The sequence below is a fragment of the Phocoena phocoena genome, chromosome 3 (genome assembly GCF_963924675.1).
Source record: "Phocoena phocoena chromosome 3, mPhoPho1.1, whole genome shotgun sequence".
NCBI lineage: Eukaryota > Metazoa > Chordata > Mammalia > Artiodactyla > Phocoenidae > Phocoena > Phocoena phocoena.
The window spans coordinates 169,148,716-169,175,602 of NC_089221.1; the positions used below are offsets into that span (position 1 = coordinate 169,148,716).

Sequence of the window (26,887 nt, forward strand, 5' to 3'; positions counted from 1 at the left end):
CCCAAGTAGTATGAGAGCCTTACAGCAGTGTGCTGCCATTTTCCCCTCCAGCCTTTGTGACGTTATCTTACGTTTTACTTCTATTTAACAAAGCACACAGTGCATTATTGGCTTTTTTTGGTGAGTTGTTTTGTTTTTAAAGAAAAGTGGGTTTTTAGTTACTCGTGTGTATTTACCATTTTGGGGTGCTCTTTTCTTCCTTTTTGTCCACGTTCCCCCTGGATAGTGTTTTCCTTCCTCCTTAAACATGTCTTGTAGTGTAGCATTGTGGACGGTGAATTCTCATGGCATATGCATGCCTGAGAAAGCTGTTGCTTTGCCTTTGTCTTGCTGGGTATAGAATTCAAGGTTGACTGCTCTCCTCCAGGTGGCACAGCCACTCTGCTCCTTCTTGCTTGCGTCCTCTCCAGCCAGCCGGCTGTCATTCTCACCTTTGCTCCTTAGTGTCCGTGCATCTTGTCTTCCTCTGGCTGCCTTCACGATTTCTCTTTACCACCGGTTAAGTTTGCTGCTGCTGCGCTTCGGTTTCATTGGGGAAGCTTTTTTCCTGTGCTCCGTGCCCATGAGGACATGCTGCTGTTGCTCTGGTTCATTTTTTTTTTTCTATCTTTTTTCTCAGTTTCATTTCAAATGGTTTTTCATACTACCTCTTCAAGTTCCCTCATTTTTTCTTTTGTCATGTCTGTCCTCAGGCCCATCTGGTGTAGTCTTTTTCAGAAATTCGGTTTGGGTATTTTTAAACATCTTCCATGTGCTTACCTGACATGTTCAGTTGTTGCTCTGCCTTCTGGAACATACAGGATATGGCCCTCCTTGTTCACTAGTTCTGTCATTGTGACATTTCTATTGACTTTGTCCTTTTCTGTGCTAGAGCCCTGTTTTCCTGCTCCTTGGCTAGCTAGCCTCGTCTTTGATGCCACGTGATAACTTTCACCTTGTTGGGTGCTGGTCCTTCCTGTGTCCCCATAAATGTCTTTGCGTGTTTGCTGGGTCACAGTTCATTCACTTGCTCCTTCTGAGGCTTGTTGTTAGGCTTCACCAGTCAGGCTAGGGCAGCCTTTAACTCTGGCCAGCTTTGTCCACTCCTGAGGCTGGACCCTTCTGAGTACTCAGTCTCATGTCCCCGGGAATTACAGGCTCTTCCACTCTGGCTGGTGGAGTCTCTCCAGTAACAGTGAACCGTTTATGGTCCTGAGTGAGCCCAGGGGATTGTTCCCTCTGCCCGTTACTGGTGGGTGTCTGTCTAGCCTGGGTGGTCACCTCATACAAGTGCACGGTTGTGGGCAGCCCTCTCCTCTGTGGTATTCTGATTGCTTGCTGCCTTCATCTCCTCTGACTCTGAGCTCTGTCTGTTCAGGGATGCTGCCCCTCACTCCCTCCTCCCTGTTGCTGGCTGGAACTTCTAGGTGGTGTGCCAGGGCAGTCATAGGAGACACCCCTCGGGCGTTACCCCCTCGCAGGGGTCGCCATCCTATGCGGCCTGAAGTCCAGTGTCTGAAAACCCTTGTTGCCCACATTTCCTCCGGGTTTTTAGTTTCAGGTGGCAGGAGGGTAACTGCTTGGTACTCTGTCCTGGCTGGAAGCGGAAGCCCTCTCTGCATCACGTCAGAGCTGTTCTCAGCCCGGACCTGCACGAATTGGGGTGCATTTCTGAGTCAGCATCCCCGTAGCTTTCCATGGGAACAGTCGAATTGGAGAAAAAGGTCTGAGTGGGAAGGACTTTTGATTAATTAACAGGTCGTGGTTAATGAAGTCTAACTGTCTTTAGCTTTTCTTGTTTGTATTTTGTCACTGTGAGGGCTAATCTTAGAAGCAGTTGTATTTTGATAGGTCAGGATTTATTAGAGGCACTTTAATAAAGAAGAACAACAATTTCCAGAGCAGTAAAAACAAGTGGAAATGATTCTGATGATCAGTTAACTGCTAGCAGTTCTTGATACGTAGTGTGGTTATTTGCATGAGAAAATAAGAGTACCCTTTTCTCACAAAGGTTGTTGGAGCCAAAGTGGTGACCAATGCCCGCAGTCCCGGGGCCCGGTGCTACGGGTTTGTCACCATGTCAACGTCCGATGAGGCCACAAAGTGTATCAGCCATCTCCACAGAACTGAGCTTCATGGAAGAATGATCTCTGTTGAGAAGGTGAGGCTGTTCTTGCTGCTGTAACTCACAGAGCTCGCAGGCCAGAAGACCTGGTCCCTAACCTGTTTCTGTCTGTGTTGTATTTTAGGCCAAAAACGAACCTGCTGGGAAAAAGCTGTCTGACAGAAAAGAATGTGAAGTGAAGAAGGAAAAATTGTCTAATGTTGACAGACATCATTCTGTGGAGATCAAAGTTGAAAAGTAAAGTGCTTTTTTAAAACCTTTCTCTTCAGAGGAGGGCAGGTGGCAGCCACAGGGTCACCAGCTCCTTATTTACATCTTGGGCGGTTTTTGGCATCTTGCTGCCGCTTAGTATTTATGTCCAAGCAAGTTAGTAATCTGTTGAAAAAATAACACAGACTGAAAGATGTTTGAACAACACGGGTTTGAACTGCTCAGGTCCGCTCACACGGGCAGTTTTTTTCAGGAGTAAATACTACAGTACTACAGGTGCAGAGTTGGTTGAACCTGCAGGTGTGGAACCGCGGATAGGGAGAGCCAATTATGAAGTTACATGTGGATTTTCGACTGTGGAGGGTCGGCACCCCAATCCCCATGCTTTTCAAGGGTCAGCTGTATTTTTACTTCATTCTTGACATTCTGAGCTCTTGCATGGCCTCTCAAACCTTGGAATCATTTCCTGGTCCACATTGATCCTTGTGCATCTTGTATTTTATCATAGCAACTGCAGAAGCCCAGGTTTGCAAAGACAGTTTCATCCAAAGGAATGTAGCCTGATCTAATATCGAAACGAGTGACCACAAGCTAGTAGTTCACGTGTTATCTGGCAGATAGTATTTCTTTATTTTCCCTCAGAAATCTAAAATATCCCAGGGCAGTTGTGAGTTCACCCGTCCTGGTGTACCTTGGCACCATAGTTTGGGAACCACAGGTCTGAGAGACTACCTTTATAAAGGAGGTGATTTGCATCTTTAATCAAGATGAAAACAGGGACAGATCATTCAAAAGCAAGCATTCCCTATTGATACTTTTATCAAAATTGTCAGTTTATCTTTTTTGAGAAGGTAGACTTTGTTGATGGGCTTGACAGGGTGCTATTCTCAGAATGCACAGTTTATGTTGAGTTTATATTGTCAGCACAGGTTATTTTCATTTCTAGGTCCACTCACACCCTAAAAATTGAATCTTGCTGAGAATGTCAGTCTCACTGTAATTCAGTTTTTCTGTTTTTTTTTTAATGTAAGAAAATTTATAGTTAAATAAACATGACTATGGGCATTACATTCATAAGTTAAACTTGGTTTTTGTTTTTGTTTTTGTTTTGTGCGGTATGTGGGCCTTTCACTGTTGTGGCCTCTCCCACTGCGGAGCACAGGCTCCGGACGCGCAGGCTAAGCGGCCATGGCTCACGGGCCCAGCCGCTCCGCGGCATGTGGGATCGTCCTGGACCGGGGCACGAATCCGTGTCCCCTGCATCGGCAGGGGGACTCTCAACCACTGCGCCATCAGGGAAGCCCTAAACTTGGTTTTTAAAGATGTACTTATCCATCTTCGTTGTAGCCAAATTGGAATTTGTAAACCTAGGAGAAATGCATGTCAGATTAGCTTTTTCGTATTTAGGGGTGAGATCGTAATTTTATTGGCAACTTCTCCAAAGAGACACATCCTGTGGTAGTGCTAAAAACCTGTACTGGGGGAACATGGGGAGCTCTTGGGAGTTCTTGGTATTCTTAGCACCTCGAGATGCATTTCATATGTTGATTTTCTGATCACAAAAGTGAGATATGTTTATGGGGAAAGGAAGGGGGTGTAATCACTAGTTAGCGTGTGTGGTTTCCACAGCCCCTGGAACGATGCTGTGAGGTCTGTGCTCTGTGTGGAAGGAGAGACAGCTCAGAAAGGAGCAGCGCCGGGCCTGAGGCGAGCAGGGGTGACTACCCCCAGCGCAGGGCTGCTTAACTGGGTGATGAGCTTAAAATGAAACCAAACTGCTTTCAAGTGGTTTGTGTAGGAGGCTGAGCATTTTAAAGTTCGTTTTTAATCTTATTCTCTTCTTCATTGAACACCCTCATTTGACCTTTTGTGGGTTTTTTTTTTTTTTTGGCTGCATTGGGTCTTCGTTGCTGCGTGGGCTTTCTCCAGTTGCGGAGAGTGGGGGCTACCCTTTGTTGTGGTGTGTGGGTTTCTCATTGCGGTGGCTTCTCTTATTGCGGAGCACAGGCTCTAGGCGCACGGGCTTCAGTAGTTGTGGCACGTGGGCTCAGTAGTTATGGCTCACAGGCTCTAGAGCTCAAGGCTCAGTAGTTGTGGCGCACGGGCTTACTTGCTCCGCGGCATGTGGGATCTTCTTGGACCAGGGCTCGAACCTGTGTCCCCTGCATTGGCAGGGGGATTCTTAACCATTGCGCCACTGGGGATGTCCCTGACCTTTCGTTTTTAAGAATTTCTAGGTTTGGTAGTCAGCTTAAGTGACATAGAGAAGCTTTTCCTAAAGAGGTTGCTTGTCTTGGATGAGTTTTTATGTAATCGCCATTTGGAAAACACACACAGATGTCAAGCATAATCCCACTACCCAGGGCTGACACTTTTGGTATCTATTCCTCTGGTCTTTTTTTCCCTATGTATATATTTTCTAGAAATTGCTTTTTAGGGAATTCCCTGGCAGTCTAGTGGTTAGGACTCTGTGCTTTCACTGCTGAGGGCCCAGGTTCAAACGCTGGTTGGGGAATTAAGATCCTATAAGCTGCATGGCGCAGCAAAAAAAAAAAAAGAAAGAAATTGGTTTTTAACTTAATTAGTGTTATCAAGAAGTCCATTTGTGTCTAGGAGGTGCCGTGTGAGTCCAGAACAAGTAGGAAGGGTCTCCTTTCAAGACATTTTGTAAGGCTACTGGGAGGGAGAGGGTGCTGCCCCGGAACAGTGGAAAAGGCACATCAGAGATGGTTCCTGGGGTTTATTTGCAGTCAGGTAGTGACTGGAAGCAGTCTCTAATCTGTCAGAAGAGAACTGGGTAAATAACAGTGGGCTGTGGTGCAGCAGTCGAAAGGACCCAGATCTGTGCATGTGTCCACACAGCCCAACCAGCAGGGCATGCGGTGAAAAGCATTGTAGAGCAGCACACGAGGACCATCTCACCGTGTCAGTCTTAAGAAACCTAGAGCATCAGTGTAGGGCATGATGGTTACAGGAATATGCGAGTGAAGCCGGGAGAGGTGGAGCCACACAATTGACAGTAAAGGCACTGGTGGTGGCTGTCACAGGGATGGAGACTGTCACAGGGGTGGCTGTGTCCAGAGTGTTTTGTGTTGTAAAGGGAAAGCAGTATGTTACAAACATTTACAGTTTTCAGTTCTGATAGACACCATCAGTTACTATTTTGTTTCATTTTGAAATTGAATATTTCTCAAAATAGATACAGTTTTAAAGCTTCATGCTGTGGAAGTTTAGGAGGGAGGAAGTGTGAGCTGAGGGGCATCTGGGAGAGGTTTCCTCGGCCATCCCGAGCTCTGCCTGGGTGGTGGGAAGAGAGGGCAGGTGGTGCTTGTTAGCGGACCCCATAGGGCCTGGATTTCCCATCCTGGACCCTGGCACGCAATGGGCATTTTGCAAGTGTGGAGTTTAACTCCGGGGACAAGCAGCCGTAGGGAATGTGGGAGACACGTTTGAATGGCAGCGACGATTTGTTTGACTGCTTCGCGTGAAACTGCCTTCAGCTGAAATGGCACCAGCAGTTTCCATATTTGCTGGCACCTCACGTGCCATTTTGCCTCCCCCAAAGCGTGCAGAAATTGCCAGGTGCGGTGAGGGGATGGTCTGGGTGGGGGGCCCAGGGCTTCCTGCAGCAGGCACCGCCCCTCCTTGTACTGTACCTCCATTCTGTTTTATACTCTGCTTTTTGGAAAAAGTGTTTTTGCCTATAAAACTTAAAAGTAATATTCTACACATACAAGATGAAACATTTGAAGTTAGTTTTTAACAAGCTTTCCTGTATAATTGGAGTGTTTCTCATGTCTCCTTTGGGCCTGCTTACACACTGGTACATCTGGCATTTTGGAGAGACATCCCATGAGCCTGTAGTTTCATCCGGCATGTTTTTAGATGTGGCAGGTAACTTAAGTGGGAAGGGGCTGTATCTAAAGAGGGTATTATCATTACCACAGTTTTCAAATAATTTTTTCCCTCCAACTGGCAGCGGGCGGGTTTGCTTTGTGTGGAAGTCTGAGTGTGAGCTACTCCTGTGAGAATCTCAGGACCTCAAGTGTGATCACCATGTTTCTAAACAGAACTGTAATTAAGAAGGAAGAGAAGATGGAGAAGAAGGAGGAAAGAAAGCCTGAAAACATTAAAAAGGAAGAAAAAGATGAAGATGAGCTGAAACCAGGAGCAGCCAATCGGTCCCGAGTCACCAGATCAGGTGATGAGAGTCTGTGGAGTGTTCACGAGAAGGGAAGAAGCGGCGAGGGCGGCAGGCGGGTTGCATGGAGTGAGGGCCCAGCAGGCTTGGTGCCTTTTGCTGAGCTGTTCTGTGTGCAGGAAGCTCTTAGAGGACAGCCTCCGGTGATGAAATGGCCAAAAGGGGTTTCTCCACATCAGAAATCTGTAGTTTTTCTGGTCGGGATCTGTGTTTATTGGTGGCTCAGTGACCTGGGTGTTGGCTTTTCCTGAGTCTCCAGTAGAATAGAATGTGGGATTTGCAAGAGCGAGGTGTCCTGGTTCCTGTGACTAATTCCATGGAGTTCTGCACATATGTCATCGAGATTTTCCTGCATTTGTGTTAAAACCAGATATAGTAAAAAAAAAAAAAAAAAAAAGAAAAGAAAAGAAAAAAATGTAGAGAAAACTAAAGCCTCAGAGCATCTATACCCATTATAAAAGTTTATTGTACAATGCACCTTCAGGTTTGCATGAGACTCCACAGAAAGTTTTGTGGGGAAAAGTGAAGTCAGTGCACTCCCCCCCGACACACACATGCCCTCCACCCCCTTTAAAACAGAAACAACCCAACCATCTGGAACCTTGGAATTTGGTACGGCACATTACAAGTTACATCTCAAGTGTTCGGAGTAATTTACCAGCAGTCTCGAGCACCGTGTTTTTAAAATGTTCCTTCAGTATTGTAAATCTCCGTAAATCAGTAATTGTTCCGGTGGTTAGAGCCTGCTTACTGTTTCATTGAGGGGAAAATCAGTTTGGAAGCCTTTATTGCAGTAGATGAATGAGGAGAGCCCACCTGTCTCGCAGGGCCCTCCAGGCTGGCAGGCCGTGTCTGACTCAGCACAGGGGCCTGGGTTCTGCAGAGCTCTCCAGAACCTGTGGGAGGAATGCATGTCGAAGTGCATGATCCCTGGAGCCACTGGGGTTTAGCGTGGGGGTGAAGGAGGCCCGAGTGTGGGACGTGTTTGTGCCCACGTTGCAGAATGCAGTTTAATTCCCGTTTACGCTGTAAGGTGTGAACAGATCACTTCATTCCAGACGAGCAAAGGCCTGTTGGGGTGCCCCGTCCACCTCAGACCTGCTGTTGCCATGTGGGCGTCACTGACCTCACGTCACAGAGGGGAGAGAGATGGGGCGCCGAGGCTCCAGAGCTTATCAGCAGTCATTGGAGGGCGTGTCCAGAGCCCCCGGTTGGTGGGGCTGCTGCCTGTGGTCAGGAGCTGGGGGGGTCAGCATGATTTTGTAAGTGGCTGTGTTTTCTCCTGAAGGAAGCAGAGGCATGGAACGAACAGTTGTGATGGATAAGTCGAAAGGGGAGCCTGTCATTAGTGTGAAAACCACAAGCAGGTCAAAGGAGAGAGTAAGTATCGCTTCTGCCCTCTCAAGTCCAGCTGGTTCTGATGGTGGTTTAACAACCACTCTGATTTGCAGTATAAGAACAACGTTGTTTCACCTTTGAAGTGTTAAGAAAAAGAACTCAAAAGGCGTATTAACTACTTAGAGTATATGTACAGGCACGAACTAGGTTCTGAAACTTACTTCAAAACAATACTTAACTGTGTTTGCTCCCCATAAATGTGTTGACCCTTTGCCGGTCCTGTTAGGTTATAGGTTATACTGTTTTCTAGAAGGAGAATTGATTCACAAGTTGGATGGAATGGGCAAGACCCAGGGTTTGTCAAGTTGGAAGGCAGGTTCTACTCTTTGGTTAATCTAATAGTACTTTATTTTCTTTAGTTTTTCTAGTCTCCTATTAAATTAACCAAAAAGAAAAGTAGAGTCCACCCTAAAACTGTCTTCCATGTTATGGAAGCTCCATCGCTTCTGTGGGCCATGCTGCTGGACAAGCTAGTTGCTTGTCCATTTTGCTTCTACTCTGGAAAACAAAACCCTCTGCATCCAGCTGAAGGTTCTAACTAAAAGGTTAATGAGGAGAGTAATGCTGTGTTAGTGAGTGCAGAGCTAACAGTATTCATCCAAGAACACTTTGTGGTCTTGAGACTTAATTTTGAAATGAACATTTGGGTTCTATAAAGCAGCAGTTCCTAATGCTGTTTTTCCTCTGGGCTATAGGAAAATCATAAAATACAGAGAAATCTAGAGAAGAAAACCCAAAAAGGCCTATAATTTTACCACCCAAATAACTCTGATGTTAAAAAAGTAACTAATAACGGCAGGCCTGATTAGAACATACACGTAGTATAGAAAGATACAAGGTAAGCGAAGCAGAAGCCTGTGCTCTGCATGGGCTCCCCTCAAAGGGCATTACACATGCAGCACATGTGTCTACACTCTGAAACACCATGGGGAAAGGGTCTTCCCATAACTTGGCTGCTGTACACCTCTTTGTATGTGATGTCTTGGAGAGCTTTATGTATTGAGACATACAGTTCTGCTTTTTCTACTTTTAAAAAAATATTTTTAAAATTTGAAATAATTACAGATTCACAGGAAATTGAGGCCCAGGAACCCGTCACCTGGTTTCATCCAGTGGTTCCATCTCGTGTAACTGTGTAGCACAGTCACAGAGCCAGGAGGGTGGCATAGGGGGTGTGAACAGTGCTAGGACATTTTGTCACCCGTGTAGATTTGTGTCCCATCACCAGAGTCCAGATGCAGAACTAGTCCATCAGCACAAAGATCTCCTCCTTGGTATCCCTTTATTGTCACACCCACCCCACCAGCCCATCCCCAGCGCCGGGAAACCTCTAACCTGTCTTACATCACCAGCATGTTGTCGTTGTGAGGAAGTGTATAAATGGAATCATGCAACCGTGACCTTGAGATTGGCCTTTTCTCTCAGCGTGATGTCCCTGAAATCCATCCAGGTGGTGGTGTGTGTCCTTTTCCTTGTAAAGCTCGTATCATTTCAGCTTACGGATGCACCTTGATCATTTTTAACCAGTCCCCTGGTGACGGACATTTGGCTGTTTCCACATCCCCTATTGAAAATGGCTGTAGTGCAACATTTGCGTGCACACCTCTTGGCGTTGTTGGTCCAAAGCCGCCAGGATGTTGTTCATTGTGATAGATTCTATCAGAGTGCCCTTCAGAAAGGTTATGGAGGATACTTAGGTTCACTGAGTGTGTAGCGTGTGCTGGGCTGCTAGGAAGTGGCCGAGGCCAGGCTTGAACTTGGAGTCGGATTCGGCACGTCCACTGCCATGCTGGCCTCCCCAGAAGATCACATCCGTACCTTGGAACATAGGGCATTTGCCCTTCCTCACTCCAGCCTGCAGTGTGTTTGATCAGACTCTCAACTCTGCCCATCTTGAGGGTAATGGAGATGTTTTGGGTTGCAGATCTGTCCCTGTAATGAGGGTGTCCTCTGTGTCCCCCTCCTTTGTCTTTAATTGATTTTTTTGCCCCTTAGCGAGCGAATTAAGAAAATAAGCTGAGGAGCTTTTGAATAGTGTCTCCCAGGCCCCCCTTCCCTGGAGATTCTGAGGTGGCGGGTCTGCAGGAGGCCCTGGGTTCTGAGCTACATAAAAACTTCCTGAGAGAGTCTGCTTGTGGCCAGTTTGGGAGTCCGAGCCTTTGAGAGCCTCAGAAATGGGTATTGGCTGTCATTGTTTCCTGCCTTCTCCCAGAAATGTAAGAGCATAGAAGTTGCCCACTGGTACTTTCTGCCTTACCAGCAGTGCTGTTTTACATTCAAGTGCCTTTGGTTGGTTCTGTTTTGAGGCCACCTGCCTGATGCCTGAGCCAATAGCTGAGAACTGAAAAACGCAGCCCCTCCTCCAGCTGTCTGTCTAGACAGCTGCTTCGACAGCTTCCCCAGTGAACGAAGGGGTCGCTGAGGGCATCGAGTGCACATGCCCTGTGCCTCTGGGGAGCCTCGTTTTGCTTTAGATAATGCAGAGCGCTTGGCTCTGCTGCTGCAGAAAAACTGCTGAGGTTTCACACCACCTTTTCTCTGCCATTAATGCCCTTTGAAAGCAAGACTCTAGCAGCGTAACTCAGATGGCGGTGTGAGGCGGCCTGTGCTGGGGCCTCCCTGTAAACTACATGGGATTGAAGGATCTTAGTCTAGTCCAGATGTGCATACTCCATTTGCGTCGTGCATCTGTTGTCAGCATTTTCCTAACATTAATAAACCAACTTTGGTAAACAGAGCTCAAAGAGTCAGGATCGCAAATCGGAAAGCAAAGAGAAGAGAGACATCTTGTCCTTTGACAAAATCAAAGAGCAAAGGGAACGAGAGCGCCAGAGGCAGCGGGAACGGGAAATCCGAGAGACAGAGAGGCGGCGGTGAGTGGGGGCCGAGCGAGGCCAGCGGGTCCGTGGTCTCCTCTTGGGAGGGTTGCTCTTCCTCCTAAGCGAGTCGCCTGTGTGGCTGTGGCTCACTGGCCTCCTAGTGTGTTTCCTCTGAGAGCGAAAGGCGGGGGCGTTCACACTGGCCCATGGTAGTCCCGTGACATTTCATCAGAGCCCGTTTCTGCTCAGCAGCATCTCCTCTGGCTGAAGTTGCACCCTGGACCAGGTAGCAAGCGGACCCACGCTGCCTATGGCTTTGGTAGAAGGGTCTCCAGGGTTGAGGCCTCAGTTTTCGCCACCAAACCCTTCCACGTGAATTAGATCAACATGGAAGCCCAGGAACAGGCTGGCCTGTTTGAGCTGTGATTCACATCTTTGCTCCTGAGACGTCTGCGTTTCGTGGCGTTTTCAGGCAGCAGCGGTCCCACAGCGATTCTGTGCCCCTTTGCTGAGGAGATGGTTTGTTGAAGCAGGCTTGTCATTTCCATTTTCGCTTTCTGCCATTTCACACCAGGTTGTCTAGAGCTCCCTCGTCATTTTCCCTCAAACATCACCCAGTGAAGTTGTGATGCTGCAGTGTTCGGGAAACTTTCTTGAGCTAAAGCAGATCATGTAGAAACTTCTCCAGTTTGCTTTTCCAAAACTGTGATTTCAGCCTCTGCATATGGGGTTTAGCAATTAAAAATTTCTTGATCATTTGGAGATGTTTTGCTTCCAGCTGGCTTGCCCTTGGTTTGGACCCTTCCCAGGCACCGAGGGAGGGTGTGAAGAGAGCAGAACGGGTTTCCCCAGTCCCGGCTCAGCTCCTGGTGTGCGGTGGCTGATAAATGAGACCACTGTCCCCTTCGCTGGTGACTGGCCTTCTCCTGTCTCCACACCCTCTTAGGTCCCTTCAAGATGACGTGCTTATTAAAAATACAGCCTTGGGCTTCCCTGGTGGCGCAGTGGTTGAGAGTCCGCCTGCTGATGCAGGGGACGCGGGTTTGTGCCCCAGTCCGGGAAGATCCCACATGCTGCGGAGCGGCTGGGCCCGTGAGCCATGGCCGCTGAGCCTGCGCGTCCGGAGCCTGTGCTCCACAACGGGAGAGGCCACAACAGTGAGAGGCCTGCATACCGCAAAAAAAAAAAAAAAAAAAAAATACAGCCTTGTAGAGGGGAGGGGTGACAAAAAGACAGTGTTGATTGTCCCTCTTCAGGGAAAGCTACTGTCATCCGTATCTCCAGGGTTTTCTCCGTGCCCAGCAGCTTCAGAGTGGCAATTACCCTTTGCATTTCTTACATTCCTGATCTTTATTTAGCTATGGCTTTGTCTTGGTGCTCTTTGAGCCAGGTCCTCCTGGTCTGGACTTGAAGCTCTGTGTCTGCTCGTCATCACCCCCTCCCTCCCAGCTCACCCCAGCTTTGCTGTTTGGAGAAAGGGAAAGTGTGGAGATTGGGGTTTCTGGCCGATGGAGCAGCTTAGGGAGCCGGTTAGTGCCTGCCGCCTAGTAGCTGGCAGGGGGCAGCCAGGCCCGGGGCGAGCCAGTTCCCATCCGGGAGCTGGAAGGTTCCAGACTCCTTCAGAGGACGACGTCTCGATGGCCGGACGCCACCACGTCGGGAAGTCAGGGCGGCCTTCCTGTGTTCCCCCAGAGAGCGTGAGCAGCGTGAGAGGGAGCAGCGCCTCGACGCCCTCCACGAGGGGAAGGAGAAGGCTCGGCTGCAGCGGGAGCGCCTGCAGCTCGAGCGCCAGCGGCAGCGGTTGGAGCGGGAGCGGCTGGAACGGGAGCGGCTGGAACGGGAGCGCGAGCGCGTGGAGCGGGAGCGCCGGAAGGAGCAGGAGCGCATCCAGCGGGAGCGCGAGGAGCTGCGGCACCAGCAGGAGCAGTTGCGCTACGAGCAGGAGCGGCGGTCGGTGCTCAGGAGGCCCTACGACGTTGGGCGGTAAGGCCCCCGGCCCGGAGCGGGGGGACGGGGCGCTTCCCCTGACGTTGAAAGAGCCACCCCGCTCCTGTCCACCTTAGCGTAGGGAGTCGGAGGTGTTTCAGACAGAATCTGGGCCTCGACGCTTGGGCAGGGCTCCTTGCTGCCACCTCTGTGGCCAGTGCAGCGTTTTTTCCCCACCCGAGTTATTCTTCAGAGAATCTTGATTGTTGCCACTTGCTGAAGGGTTTGATGCTTTCGCCTAGGCCGTCCCGTTATTCGCACTGTGGCTCCTGGTGGAGCATGACCACTGTCCAGTGGGTAGGAGACAACCAAGCATGCGTTACGCCGCATTCGCTGCCGTCTCCGTCAGGCTCGTGTGTCCTCCTAGAGGGAGAGGCTGGGTGCTGTGGAGAAGGAGATTGCCTTCCCACTCAGAAAGTGGGTTTATTGCTCTCCAGCTTCTCTGAGCGGCTTAATTGATGGTCACCCATCACCCCACCACCTGTGAGCCTAATTTTCTGGTAAAAATCAGGAAGAAGATAATTGGATACCATCCCGAGTTGTATATAGTTTGCCATCACCCGATCTAATTCCCTTCGCTTCTGCAAAAGCTCAGAGGGAGGTTCAGGTTAGCATAGCAGACGAGGAGGTGAGAACGTGGTGACTCGGAACCTCATTCCAGGAGAATCAAAGATTTCATTGCACTTGCATCTGAGCTCATGTGGGGATCAAGGTATAACAGCCTTGTGACACAATTAGCTCACAGCGGTTCTTTTTTCAGGATTGTTAGATGAGAATGCCAGTATGCCTTTTGGCAGTTTGGGGGATTTTAATTTATCAGATCAAAGCGATAATGATTGAATGTTTAGATTTTAGCCCTGCGGGACATTTTAAATGATACTGGGTCTGGAGAGAGCTCCCCTCCCCAGTTCTGCCCTTTTTCTTTTTATTCTCATTCTCTTTCATAAATGAAATTTGCATTCTTTTTAAAATAAAAAAACAGGCGAGATGACGCCTATTGGCCAGAGGGAAAGCGCATGGCCATGGAGGACAGATACCGCCCAGACTTCCCTCGGCCCGATCACCGTTTCCACGACTTTGACCACCGTGACCGGGGCCAGTACCAGGAGCACGTGGCTGACAGGTCAGTGCCCTGCCCCACTCCTGCAGCAGAGATCGGTCTCCGTCTGTTCTCTTAATGTCTGGTGCACTCGTGGGCTTCCTAGTGGGTGCCTCTGACCGTCACACGTGGGATTTAGAAACAGACCTTGAGCAGGACGTTGGGATCGGTGGTCATGTACGGCATCCTGGCTTTGTCTAGGGGGAAGGCACCTCGGAGCACGTTTCATGCACTGTCCTCTTAGGACAGACGGGCCCTGGGCAGGACCTGAACCTCAGCTTCCCCCATGCTCAGCTCTCTTGGGGGTGGCCCCGGGCTCTGGGTTTCACAGCTCCCTGTGGGGTCTCCACGGCCACACTTCCTCCCTGTCCCTCCCACTGGCACAAGCTGCTCTGGAGCACCGGGCTTTGAGGAGGGTGTGGCCCGGCCTCCTTGTTCACACAGATGAGAAAGCAGTTTAGAGAAAGGCCATGACCCGCCTGAGCCATCTGCGGGGGTCACTGACTGGCATGGGGTTGTGCCAGCCCACGTGAAGAGAGCTGACTGCGGAATGTGGCAGAGGTCCTGTTAGGCCTACTTTGTGTTTCCAGGGTCTGGGTGGGTTATTTTTCTTTTGCCAGTGCCTTTTTAATGAAGACTAGATCTCGTTTTTTAGAAAAGCAGCCCTCGATTTTTCCAGTTTAAGAATTCTCTCTTTAGGTTTTTCATCATGCTCCCCTGAGCTGCATATCTTTGAGCCATTTCCCTGCTCATTAGCTCTGGGAAGGAAGAGTGGGGGGTGGGGTGGGGGGTGGGGTAGGGGAAGACAGGCTGAGAAGCCGCTCGTTTAATTAATTATGGCTGGAATTGGTTTCAGATGTGGCGTGAGTCATGCGTGTTGGGTCAGACTAGAGGTTAGGGACCTGCCGAAGCTTATTACCTGACTTGTCATCAGGCCACAGACAGAATTATAGGCATTAGCTTCATGGTGTGGGTCTCTACTTCTGAGACCCCTCTAAAGGATTTTAGTTCAGTAAAACCTTCGTTCCCACCTTCTTAGGATCCCACCTCACTCCTACCCCCAGAGAAAGCTGCGAGGCAGTTTTTTTTCAGGCCAGTAAATTACAGTTCTCATGTGGTAAAAGGGGATAAGTACTCTAATTGTGGAACTCTTCTGTGTGGTCTGCAGCAGTGTTGTATAGAGCCATCAGCTGCCTTTGGAATGAGACATTTCTTTTTTGCAGGAGGGAAGGTTCAAGGTCAGTGATGGGAGAGCGAGATGGGCAGGTGAGTAAAAGCCAGATAGCAGGCCAGGGGCGTGCCTGCTTCTGTGGGGTGGGCGGGGCGTGGAGATGTCAGTTCTGGCCGGTGAGTAGATGTGCACAGAAATGACTGGTTAGTGAGTCTGTGTTTTGTATTTTATTTATTTATTTATTTATTTAATTTTTTTTGTCTGCATTGGGTCTTCATTGCTGTGAAGTAGCGGGGGCTACTCTTCATTGCGGTGCACGGGCTTCTCATTGCGGTGGCTTCTCTTGTTGTGGAGCATGGGCTCTAGGCACGCGGGCTTCAGTAGTTATGGTGCGTGGGCTCAGCTGTGGCTCGCAGGCTCTAGAACGCAGGCTCAGTAGTTGTGGCACACAGGCTTAATTGCTCCATAGCATGTGGGATCTTCCCGGACCAGGGCTCGAACCCATGTCCCATGCATTAGCAGGCAGATTCTTAACCACTGCGCCACTAGGGAAGTCTCGAGTCTGGAGTCTGTGTTTTTTAACACAGGTAGGGCTTGTTTTTCGTTTTATTCAGTAGAAACTAATTGAAGAGATATTTGGTGGCCTACATGTTCGGAGTGCCTTGAGTCTAGGCACTGTGGGATGCCCCAACGGGGGCTTAGCAGCCTGGTAGGGGGTCATTTAGGTCATGTTTTGGGGCATTCCTCTGTGTCGGCTACTGGGATGGGTCCCCGTGTCTGATAGTCTGCAGGTTCCCTGTGAGAGGTGCCTAGGGTGTCAGCTCAGAGAACAGAGGAGGCCTCCACGAGAAAGGTGGGGGACAGCATCAGAGTCATGGCTTTTTAAAATAGGGGTGTGTGTTTTGAGAGAGTGCTATATTCTCTCTTGCTCCCCAGGTGTGCTGGCTTCCTGAGCACTGACTTGGTTGGCCAGGGGTACTAAGCCGTTCCTGCCTTCAGTACTTGCCTCCAGGCCTCCACAGTAGTATGAGCAGAGAGGGCTCTGAGGGTGCTGGCCTGCCCTAGGGATGTGGGGAGGGCCCTCCTGTCTCCAGCAAGGAGCAGGTGCCCTGACTCTTCAGGGAAGGCGGGTCTGAGTGACTCTTCTCAGTGGACCCCGAAGCGTGGGGCTCTCCACGCTCATGGGTGGGAGGGCCCGCTGCTGGCCCTTCGTGTGGCACCAGTGATGGAGCTTTAGTGGCGCTTGGGGTTCTCAAGGAGGGGGTCAGGAAGTGCCCGAAGGGGCCTGGGCAGGTCCTCGTGGGTGGCTGGGGTACTGAGCCACACCCCAGCGCGCTGAGGCAGGGTCTGCAGGTTTCCGAGACCCAGAAGGTAGGCCTGCCGCGAGCTTGTCTGGGGGCCATGTGACTGGAGTTGCCCTGTCCCTCTTGTGCCTTCCAGCACTACTCAGACGACCGCCACGGCCACGGAGGACCACCAGAGCGCCATGGCCGCGACTCCCGAGACGGCTGGGGTGGCTATGGCTCCGACAAGAGGATGAGCGAGGGCCGGGGGCTGCCTCTTCCCCCCAGGTTAGCGGGCAGGCCACAGAGGGGCTGGGCATCACTGTCCTCACCGGGTGACAGGTTGGCTTCTCTGAAAGTGAACTGGGCATGTGTACCTGCCAGGTCACCTGGAACAGCTCCTCCTGGCCCTGTGTGGGCTCTGCCTGCTGAAGGCGGCAGCCCTGAAGCCGTCTAAGGCTTGTCCCCATCAGTAGTAGAGAAGCTTTACCCCACCCCACCCCTGAAGTTGTCTTTAGGTGTTTGTAAGGCCGGTGTCACAGCTACCACAAGTTTCTGCTGCACCTCTAGGTGGGTTTTCGGGTGTTGATCAAAGACTGGAGCGCCAGTGTGACAGATGAGAGTGTTCTTTCCTGAGCGACCTACTTAGCACTGGGTCGTTTCGTGTCGTTTAGTCCTATTTGTGTTAAGTTTAAATGGGCGAGCTCCTGCACTGACCACAGGCTGACTGTGCGGCGTCACCGTGTGACTGGGGGGCTGTCACCTGAGACCATAGGCGTTGCACGCACTGAGGTGCACTCACCCTTGCAGACAGGTGTGGGGGGTCTGCTGGCTTCCTGGTCCTGGGCCTCGGAGTGGTGGTCGCCGGCGGGCAGTGCCCTCGTCCTTCCACACCCAGCCTGGGGCCGGGAGGCTTTCCTGTAGGCCTCCAGGGGCTGTTGGCACCTGCACGTGGGTACCGTGTTTGGATTTTCATCTCCCGGGGTTTCTGTCTGAAACCGTTTTTAAACAGCTTTTTTGAGATATAATTCACATGCTGTGCGGTTCACTCATTTAAAGTGTGCAATTTGATGGCTTTCAGTTAATTTATAGAGCTGTGCATCCATCACCACAATCCATTTCAGAGCATTTCTATCACCCCCAAAAGAAACCCCCATTAGCAGTCACTCCCCATCCCCCTGGCAACCACTAACCCACTTTCTTTCCCTGTGGATTTGCCTGTTCTGGATGTTTCACATGAGTTGGAATCACACAGTGTGTTGTGTTGCCTTTTATGTCTGGCTTCGCTCACTGAGCATCGTGTTCTCAAGGTGCATCCTTGTTGTAGCGAGTGTCAGTGCTTCATCCCTTTTCAAGGCTGATTAATATTCCAGTATGTGGATGGACCACATTTTGTTTAGATGGACACTTTGGTGGTTTCCACTTCGGGGCTGTTACGGAATCATGCTGCTAAGAACACTGGTGTATGAGTTTTCGTGTTAACGCATGTTTACCGGTCTCTTGGTTAGACACGTCGGAGTGGAATCTCTGGGTCATACGGTCGCTCTGTGTTTAAGCTTTTAAGGAACCACTACACTGTTCTCCAACTAGGCTGCACCATTTTACATTCCCACCAGCCCAGTGTGAGAATCCCTGTTTCTGCACACCTTCACCAACACTCGTCCTTGTCTTTTAGATAATAGCCGCCCTAATGAGGGTGAGGTGGTTGTGAAGGTATCTGTGCTGAACACCTACTTGTGTGCTTACTGGCCAAGTGTGTATCTTTGGGGAAGTGTCTGTTGCCATTCTTTGCCCACTTCTCTCAGAAACCCTTGACAGTGGGGCACGAGCCCCCAGAGCCCCCATGTCACAGCCTCACATTAGAGGCACAGTGGGACCATTGTGTATCTGCCTTTCGTTTTGGCAAAGGGGTGGCCGTGACTGGGCGGAGCACAGCCAGAGGCTGGAGGAGCATCAGGAGCGCGCCTGGCCGGGCACAGTGGATGCGGGCACGGCGGGCCGGGAGCACTTGCGGTGGCAAGGTATGGGTTCACCCCTGCCTGAGGGTCAGGGGGGCCTCCCGGGGAGGGCCAGCCACAGTCCCAGCATGCTCCAGAGGGCCAGCTTTTCCAGGGCTTCCAAGTGCAGACTCTTTCTTCTCTTCCAGGTGGTGAGAGGGGCCTGTCTGGGCCCTCGGGGCCAGGGCATGTGGCAAGTCGGGGTGGAATATCGGGGTAAGAAGTACTGTCCGCGGATAAAATTGATTTGTTCCCACTTCTCACTTCCTCTCCCTTTTTCTGCATGCTTGATCCACTTTCGGGGTCGAATGCTTTGAGAACAAACCCCCAAAGCAGCTCTTGGCAACTTACGCAGCTAACGCTCTTCCCCGGAATGCAACCCGTGGTTATGATTTTCCTCACCTGGAAAAAGCCAAGGGGCTCTAAAGGCCACAGAGCCCTATGCTGCAGCGTGACACAGTGAGAACACAGGTGCTTCCGGGGCCAAACGTGTGCCTTTGTTCCTAGGCGAGGCGGCTTTGCACACGGCGGGCACGCCCAGGCTCACGTGGTGCCCTCCGGAGGCCTCGAGGGTGGAGGAGTGGCCGGCCAGGACCGGGGCAGCAGAGGTCCGCACCCCGCCCCCCACCCATACCCCCACTTCACCCGCCGCTACTAGAGCCCACCCACCCTGCGTGTCCTGGTAGGCAGGCAGACGTACTGTCGAGTCTATTAGCCAGAGTTACCTTGAACTTGTGGAATCTTTTAAGAAACAGAAGCAAATCCTGCCACCGTGTTGTAGCTTAATACAATGTGAATCCACTTATTTTTTCTTTTTTTTAAAATAAATGTGTTCTTGTTCTGCCATTTGTAAGACAAGGTTTCTGTTAACGAGGCATTCCATTTTCCGTTAATAAAAGTTTATGGTTCGCAGCTGTGTGTGTGTCTCAGTGATGACAGCAGAGAGCGGTGTCAGCCCTCAGCGGCACCGCTTTTGTTTGCGTAGCAGAGGCCGGTTCGTGTTCCTGAATTCTCACAGCTGTCAATGAAGTGGGGCTGTGCACCTCCCCATCTTACAGGTGAGGAAATGGCTGCGGGGTCAGATCATTTGTCCAGAGTCCGAGAGCTTGTAGGTGGCAGAGCTGGGATGGGAATTAGGAATTCTTCCCTGAGGGGAGGTGTGTGTGCATCGGGGGGCCCTGGGACCAGCACTTCGCCTCTTCTGCTGGGGTGCCTGGGGGTGTCCAGCCAGTGGTGGTGTGCAGTTTGGGGGCCTGGCTGAGGGCTGGGGATGGGGCAGACCCTGCCTGGTATGAGCCCAGCTATATCCCATCCGCCTGTTTTTCTGGAAATGCAAATTCATAGGTGAAATCTCATTTGTGATTATAAGCAGCAGCAATCTTTTTCATTAAAGACCCCTGTCTGGCCACAGGGGCCATCTCTGTTCCTCTGGAAGGATCATGGCTGCCCACGCAGAGCTGATGTCGGGACACGGAATGGGTGACTGCAGGCTTGTTGGGGCAGGAGAGGGGTCCAGCCCATCTCATGAATGAGGTGGCCTGGTGGCCACAAGACTGATCTGGGACCTGTGCAGGGCCTGGGGTCAAGAGGGATGCTGGTTTCCCGCAAATCTCAGCCCTGGACCAGCGTGGTCTGGATTGGCATGTGAAGAGTTAACCCATGTGCCGCCTGCTGGCAACCTGATTCCCTCCCTCCCCTACGTAACTAGGACAGCCACCCCACCGGCCCCAGAACAATTGCCAATTCTCCTGGAGTTCCCTGTGTTCCTGCTGGGGTGTTTAGTTTGAAAAGAGCAATCTGAAAACCCTGCCCAGCTTGCCGAGGAAGGAAGCCCGAGCGTGAAAGGCAGGCTGGCGCTGGCCCTCCAGTCCTGTCTGCTTGAATTGCCCAAATAAACACCTCATGCGCTTCCTTCACCGCAGGGGCTTTTAGAGTCATTTTCCAATGACAGGTTGACAGGACGATGTCTCCATGGTGCAGTCGGGGCCAGTGTGGCATGTTTTCTCCTGCATGGAGAGCTTCATCTCCCCACCCCGCAAGCTAGTCTAGAAATTGGGGTCCGGGTGTCCCAAGTTGGCCAAGAGAAGCCAGATTCGACTTGGGGTTGAGGGTGAGACCGGTTGTCAGATCTTGTCACAAGATAGGAGCACGTCCTGAAGCGCAGAGCCAGGGCTTGACCAGGGCACTGCCGCCCAGCTGGCCCGAGGGGACCCCGGGAAGCGTGGGGAGTGTGGGCCAGTCCTCCCGGACAGCCTGTGGGGAGAGACAAGCCCTTTCCTCATTAGCTGGGCCTAACACCAGTCTCTGTTTTACATGGATACATAGGACAACATTGATTGGCCATGGCTGCCGTAACTACGCACGACAGACTGGGTGATATAAACAAGGGAAATTTATCCTCTCCCAGTTCTGGAGGCCAGGAATGCTTGATCAGGTGTCAGCAGGGCTAGTTCCTTCTGAGGCTGGGGGGCGGGGGTGGGGGCGGAGGGTAGGGAGGGGGATCTGTTCTAGGCCCGCTCCCAAACTCTGGTGGCAGCTGGCAGTCTTTGGCATCCCTTGACTTGTACGTCCATCACCCCGTCTCTACCTCCTTCACCCAGCCTTCTCCCTGTGTGTGTGTGTGTCTGCGTCTGAATTTCAGACTGGATTTAGGGCCCACCCTACTGACCTCATTTGAACTTGATTACCTCTGTACAGGCCTTGTCTTCAAATACAGTCACATCCCAAGGCCCTGGGGGCCAGGACCTCAACGTGTGAATTTGGAGGGGGGACACAGTTTACAGTTTTCACACATACAGATTTTTCAGGAGTGCAACTTCTGGATAAATTGAGGGAAAACGGCTTGTCATTTAGTCCAGAACCTTACCAAGAGTTGTTCACCGTTTCTGTGAACAGACCTGCGGGGTCTAAACACCTCCCCTGCTGCTTCTGTCTGAGGTGAAACGTCTGAATAGACCCATGCGTCTGAGCACTTCATCTTGTACATGATATAACCGGGGCTTGTGCCCCAGCGTTGACAGGCTAAATTAGACAGCACTTATCAGACATTATTTTCTTTTTATTTCTTCTGCTTGTATCTGATAGAGCATTATATGGTTGGGTTGCTGGTTGTTTTTTTTTTTTAACTGTCATTAGGTTATATTCAGATTTTTATTTCAGGAGAGAAAAGGGAGGTGGAAGAAAAGATTTGTTATAAAAAGTATCTGCTAATGGACACTTGGGTGGTTTCCACCTTTTGGCTCCTATGAATCATGCTGCTATAAAGACAAGTTTGCCTGTAGGTCTTTGCACAGCTGTTTTCTATTCTCCTGGGTGTATACCTGGGAGTGAAATTCCTGGCTTATATGGTAATTCTATGTTGAACTTTTGAGGAACCACCAGGCTGTTTTCCACAGCGGCTGCCCCATCTTACATTCCCACCAGCCCTGCACGAGGGTTCCAAGTGTCTCTACATCTTCACCAACACTTGTCTTCTGGGTGTGTTTGTTTTCTTAAATAATAGCCATCCTAATGGGTGTGTAGTAGTATGGATAAACAAATTGTGGTCCAACCATACAGTGGAATATTAGCCTTCAAAAGGAAGGAGATTCTGACACCTGCTATAACAGGAATGAACCTTGACATGGTGCTCAGTGAGAGAAACCAGAAACAAGGACAAATACTGATTCCATCCATAGGAGGTCCCTAGAGGAGTCACATCCTTAGAGACAGCAGGTAGATGGTGGGGGCTGGGGGAGGGTATGGGGAGTCAGTGTTCAATGGGGACAGAGTTTCAGTTTGGGGAGATGAGAAAGTTCTGGAGATGATGGTGGGAATGGTTGCAGGACCATGTGAATGTGCTTAATGCCACTGAGTTGTGCCCTTAAAAATGGTTAAGATGATAAATTTTCTAAAAAATGTTATTGAAGTATAGTTGACTTACAATGCTGTGTTAATTTCTGCTGTACAGCAAAGTGATTCAGTTATGTATATCCCTTTTCATATTCTTTTCCATTATGGTTTGCCACGGGATATTGAGTGTAGTCCCTGTGCTATACGGTAGGACCTTGATGTTTATCCATCCTACATACAATAGTTTGCATCTGCTAACCCCAACTCCCAGCCCACCCCTCCTCCCCTTGGCAACCACAAGTCTGTCCTCTATGTCTGTGAGTCTGTTTCTGTTTCGCAGATAGGTTCAGGTGTGGCATATTTTAGATTCCACATACAAGCGATGTCATATATTTGTCTTTCTTTTTCTGACTTACTTCACTCAGTGTGATAGTCTTTAGGTCCATCCATGTTGTTGCTGCAGATGGCATTATTTCATTCTTTTTTATGGTTGAGTAATACTCCTTTGTGTGTATAGGTACCACATCTTCTTTATCCATTCATCTGTCGATGGGCATTTAGGTAGTTTCCATGTCTTGGCTATTGTGAATTGTGCTGCCGTGAACAAATGTAGGGGTGCATGTATAAGATGGCAAATTTTTATGTTACGTGTATTTTGCCACAATTTAAAAAAAATGTTTTAAAGGTTGAGGTGGGGGCTGTTCGGTGTCAGGAGTGAGAGCCACTGGAGTAGCCTCGGGAGATGGCTTGGAATCCAACCTACCTATCTGCCCATGGGGAGTTAATAGTTCCTCCCTGCTTTGGCTTCCTTAACTGGAAATATGATAGTATTTTACCATAGAGGGTCTTTGCAAAGATTAAATTAGCTGATATACATAAAAAAGCTCAGAATTGCTCCTGGCATACAGTAAGTGCTCAATACGTGTTGGCAGGCCCTGGGAGGCCTGCAGGAAGAGGGCCTAGGGTGCTCGTGCTTTCCGGGAGACCTGTAAGATGTTTTGAGGCCTGGGGAGGAAGAGCTAAGAAACGATCGGCTCCAAAAATACAAAGAGAAAACTGCAACATCAGAATGAATACCGTATCCAATGTCTCCACATTTACAAAAAATGTGTCAGCTTCGTCAACTGCTAAATTTTGTATTCATAAAGATTTCATTACATTTCAAAACAGTTTCTAGGTTAAATTTTCTCACTATGCAGGAATTCCCAAGCCTGCATGGTGATTGCCAGTCTCAAATTGCATGCGTTAACTCTTAGTTAAATAATTTCAAATGCAAGGGTCTAAAAAGACTTTCGAGTTTTTTAAAGTACAGCCACAGAGTTGTCAGTTCGTGGGGATGTGGTGCTTTTTAACTGGTTTGCAGGTTGAGGGACGGGGTCTCTACTGAGTTCTCCCAGTGCTGCCCCACCCCCATCCTCCAGAGGTTAGACCATCCCTACTTCCGTCACACGGTTCACAGGATCAAAAAACCAGAAAATCGAGACATGGTTGGTTAATACACCTGGAATGTGGGAGACACATAGTAAATGCTTATCGAATCTACGGGAAGGAGAAAGAGAGAAAGAACACAAAAATTCTGTATCTTCAAGTTTTCAGAACACTTTATTCCTCGTCTGGCCTATTGGGTCTTACAGGGCCTGGCAGAAAATTCCCCTAGTTTAGAATGTCTGACGGGACACCAAATCTTGTAGTGCCTTCAGTAAACACCAGGTGGCAGATGATCCCTGCTGAGATTGAGAGGGAGCGCTGCAAAAGCTGGGACGTGTGCAGTAGTAAGGCTGCTGTTCCTGAGGAAGGACAAAGGAACACCTCTAGCAAGAGTTACCTGGGGGTGGAGGGAGGTGCTTGTTTATTTTTAATTTTTAAAAAAAATTTTGGCCGTGCCACGCAGCTTCCGGGATCTTAGTTCCCTGACCACGGATTGAACCCGGGCCCTGGCAATGAAAGCGCTGAGTCCTAACCACCAGGGAATTCCCCAGGAGGTCCTTGTTTAAAATTCAGGTTCCCAGGCCCCAATTCTGATCTACTGATCTGATTCAGGCCCTGCCTCCAGTCACTCCTGGGATGCTGACTGTTGAGAAGAGGTTTCCAGGGGATCTTCACCGTGGCCCTGTCGGGGAGGCCCCCATGCGGGCCAGGTGATTTATGTGAGATCAAGCCAGGCTGGAGAATAAATAATCCCAGCTCAGCCCTTTGCCACCTGGATGACGTTGAGCCAGTTACTTTGAACACCTGAGTTTTCTCATTGTAAAATGGGCAGGGGGATTTCTGAGGACCCAAGGAGATGATGCATTTAAAGCGCTTTGCGGGACTTCCCTCGTGGTCCAGTGGTTAAGACTCCGTGCTTCACTGCAGGGGGCAATGGTTCGATCCCTGGTCAGGGAACTAAGACCCCACACGCTGCGAGACATGGCCAGCAAATAAATAAAATTTGAAGTGCTTTGTACAGTACCCAGCATCTAGTGGGTCCTTAGCCAATGATTGTGGTTGCCGTTCATTCTCCTAGAAGAGCCAGGTCTAAACTGGGGCCTTCCGCCTCCTTGCAGACTTGGGGAAGGGGTCGGATCGGCCCCCATTCCCACCACAGATGTGATCTATAATGTTGCATTAACAGTTTTTCAAACAAGAGGCGCTGTTTGGGCCTCTGCAAAGCTGCAAGCTGCGGGGTTAAGTGCCAGCAGCCACTGATGGTGCCTCGCAGCTGCTTCCAATCCTGCAGTCAGACCCACCTCGTGCCAACCAGCCGTGAAACTGTCGGGCGCCCCACATACTCAGCCACAGAAACCTCACATTGGCCCCCCGTGGGGAGGCTCGTAAAACGCACTGAAGCTTTCTCTGCTTGGATGCTGCCAGCCATGGTGGACCAAATATTTACAGACCTGGCTGAAATGAGACCCAGCAGGGCAGGTTTCACAGGTGGCCCAGAAAAAGTCCCCTCACCCCCTGTCCTTGGGAAAACAGGGCACAGAGTGACAAGCAGCCCATTAGGCCAAGGCCCACACCCCCAGCAAGGCAAGATGGGAGAGCTGGGCTCAAGAGAACTTACCTGTTTAGAGCCAAAGGCATTTCCTGTGTGTCAGGTTCTGTGCCAGGGACACAGCAGTGACCATGACTGAGACAGATCTGCTCTTTGGAGCCCAAGGGAGGGTTTCGAGCAGGAGGTGGAGTGAGCCTGGCTTCCTGAAGGAGGTGACTGGAAAGGCATTCCAGGAGAGGGAACAGAATGTGCAGGAGCCCCCAGGAAGGAACAGGTGCAGCACCTTGGAGGAACTCAGCAAGCAGGAATGTGGGTGACTTGGGGTCAGAGTGGTCTCCGAAGTCCTGGGCAGGTCAGGGATCAGGCCACCAGCCCACAGGCCATGGCATGTTTCAGCAGGGTTCAAGGGTGTCCATCACTGTCTCTCCCTGGACCCTTCCTTGCTTGGGGGTCCAAATATTCACTGTTCCTGCCCCCCACCCCCCATGCAACCAGCACTTTCTGCCTCTGGGGAGCCAGCAGCCGCCAGCCCTGTGGAAGGTGAGCTCATGGCCAGGTTATCTGGACAAAGATAACAGCAGGGGAACCCCATGCAGCCTGCAGGCATGGGGTCCCCTCCACAAGGACCAGAATATAGGAAGTAGGAGCAGGCAGGCTACAAAGCTGATGAAGTTGGTCATCACTCTCCACCTGGACTGAGTCATGAATGGCAGGAAGTGCCAAGATGCCATGGGGGGACAGGGCACAGGGGATGTCGCTAATGGGGGGGTAGCTCAGTTATAGACGAAGAGGTGGGGGGAAGGGTGGGAGAGAGAGGGAGACAAAGAGACGGAGATACAAAAGAGCTGTAGAGAGACAGACACAGAAGCAAAAAGAGGCAGCAACGCATAGAGAAGAGAGACAGAGACTGAAACACAGAGAAATAGAGACACACAGACTCAGAGAGAGATAAAGCTGACACCGATGGATACCCCAGGACCCACAGACCCGCAGAGATGTTGAGCCACGGGGGCTGGTATGCCCCCTGTGCCCACCGGGTGGCGCCAGAGAGACACGCTGCACCGCAGCCGTCCCTGCCTGGCGCGTCCTGCAGCCCGAGTCCCTTTCTCTCTGCCTGCGGTTGCTCTATTGCTGCACTGCCGCCTTAGCGGGAGGCCCTGGACCCCAGAGTGGAGACGGAGGTGGAGGTTGGAATAGGGGCTTCCGCAGGGATCGAGGGTGTCCACAGCCCCCATAACCTGGACACCCCCCGCCAAGGCTCTGTGCGTGTCTCCTGTGCGTATGTGTTTGTCTTGGAGTGTGTTTGCATTGGTCTTGTGTGTGTGTGTGTGTGTGTGTCTTGGGGTGTGTATCTAGATGGTCTCTGTGTGTGTCTTGTTTTGTCTCAAGGTGTGTGTGGTGTTTGTGTGTGGGGGGGTGCTGTGGGCGTCTCTGTGTGTCTGGTATCTCCATGCCCCCAGAAACGTGACACTCTCTTCTCTCACCTTCCCTGGCAGCTCTGCATGGAGTCACCCAAGAAATTTGAGAACCAAAACATTTATGGAGACTTACTGGTGTCCAGAGTCTCTACTGGGATGCCAGAGGAAGTGCTCCCTGGAGCGACAAGGATGGGTGTTCATGAAGCTGACTAAGCAAAATTTAGGTTCTGCTAAACCCAAGCACCTACTTTGTGCTACTTTCATGCTGTGGACTCAGTTTCCTCATCTGTGAAATGAGCCTGAAATTAATACCAGCCTCATAGCATTGCTGTGAAGTGATTAAGTGTGTGAGGCTGGCACACAGCCTAAGGACTTAGTAATTATCAGAAATCA

General features: G+C 50.5%; 1 protein-coding gene across 1 annotated transcript in view; it reads left to right on the forward strand.

Moving 5' to 3' along the window:
* The window catches only part of SAFB2 (scaffold attachment factor B2), a 33,482-nt gene extending 14,302 nt beyond the window's left edge, over positions 1 to 19,180 (forward strand). The window contains exons 10-21 of the mRNA XM_065874267.1: positions 1,991 to 2,140; positions 2,229 to 2,341; positions 6,385 to 6,515; positions 7,804 to 7,895; positions 10,650 to 10,786; positions 12,425 to 12,715; positions 13,701 to 13,841; positions 15,041 to 15,083; positions 16,429 to 16,559; positions 18,180 to 18,292; positions 18,418 to 18,484; positions 18,776 to 19,180. Coding sequence (XP_065730339.1) covers positions 1,991 to 2,140; positions 2,229 to 2,341; positions 6,385 to 6,515; positions 7,804 to 7,895; positions 10,650 to 10,786; positions 12,425 to 12,715; positions 13,701 to 13,841; positions 15,041 to 15,083; positions 16,429 to 16,559; positions 18,180 to 18,292; positions 18,418 to 18,484; positions 18,776 to 18,926 — 1,560 coding nt within the window. The 3' untranslated portion in view covers positions 18,927 to 19,180. The remainder of the gene's footprint in view (positions 1 to 1,990; positions 2,141 to 2,228; positions 2,342 to 6,384; positions 6,516 to 7,803; positions 7,896 to 10,649; positions 10,787 to 12,424; positions 12,716 to 13,700; positions 13,842 to 15,040; positions 15,084 to 16,428; positions 16,560 to 18,179; positions 18,293 to 18,417; positions 18,485 to 18,775) is intronic.
* The last annotated feature ends 7,707 nt before the right edge of the window (positions 19,181 to 26,887 follow it).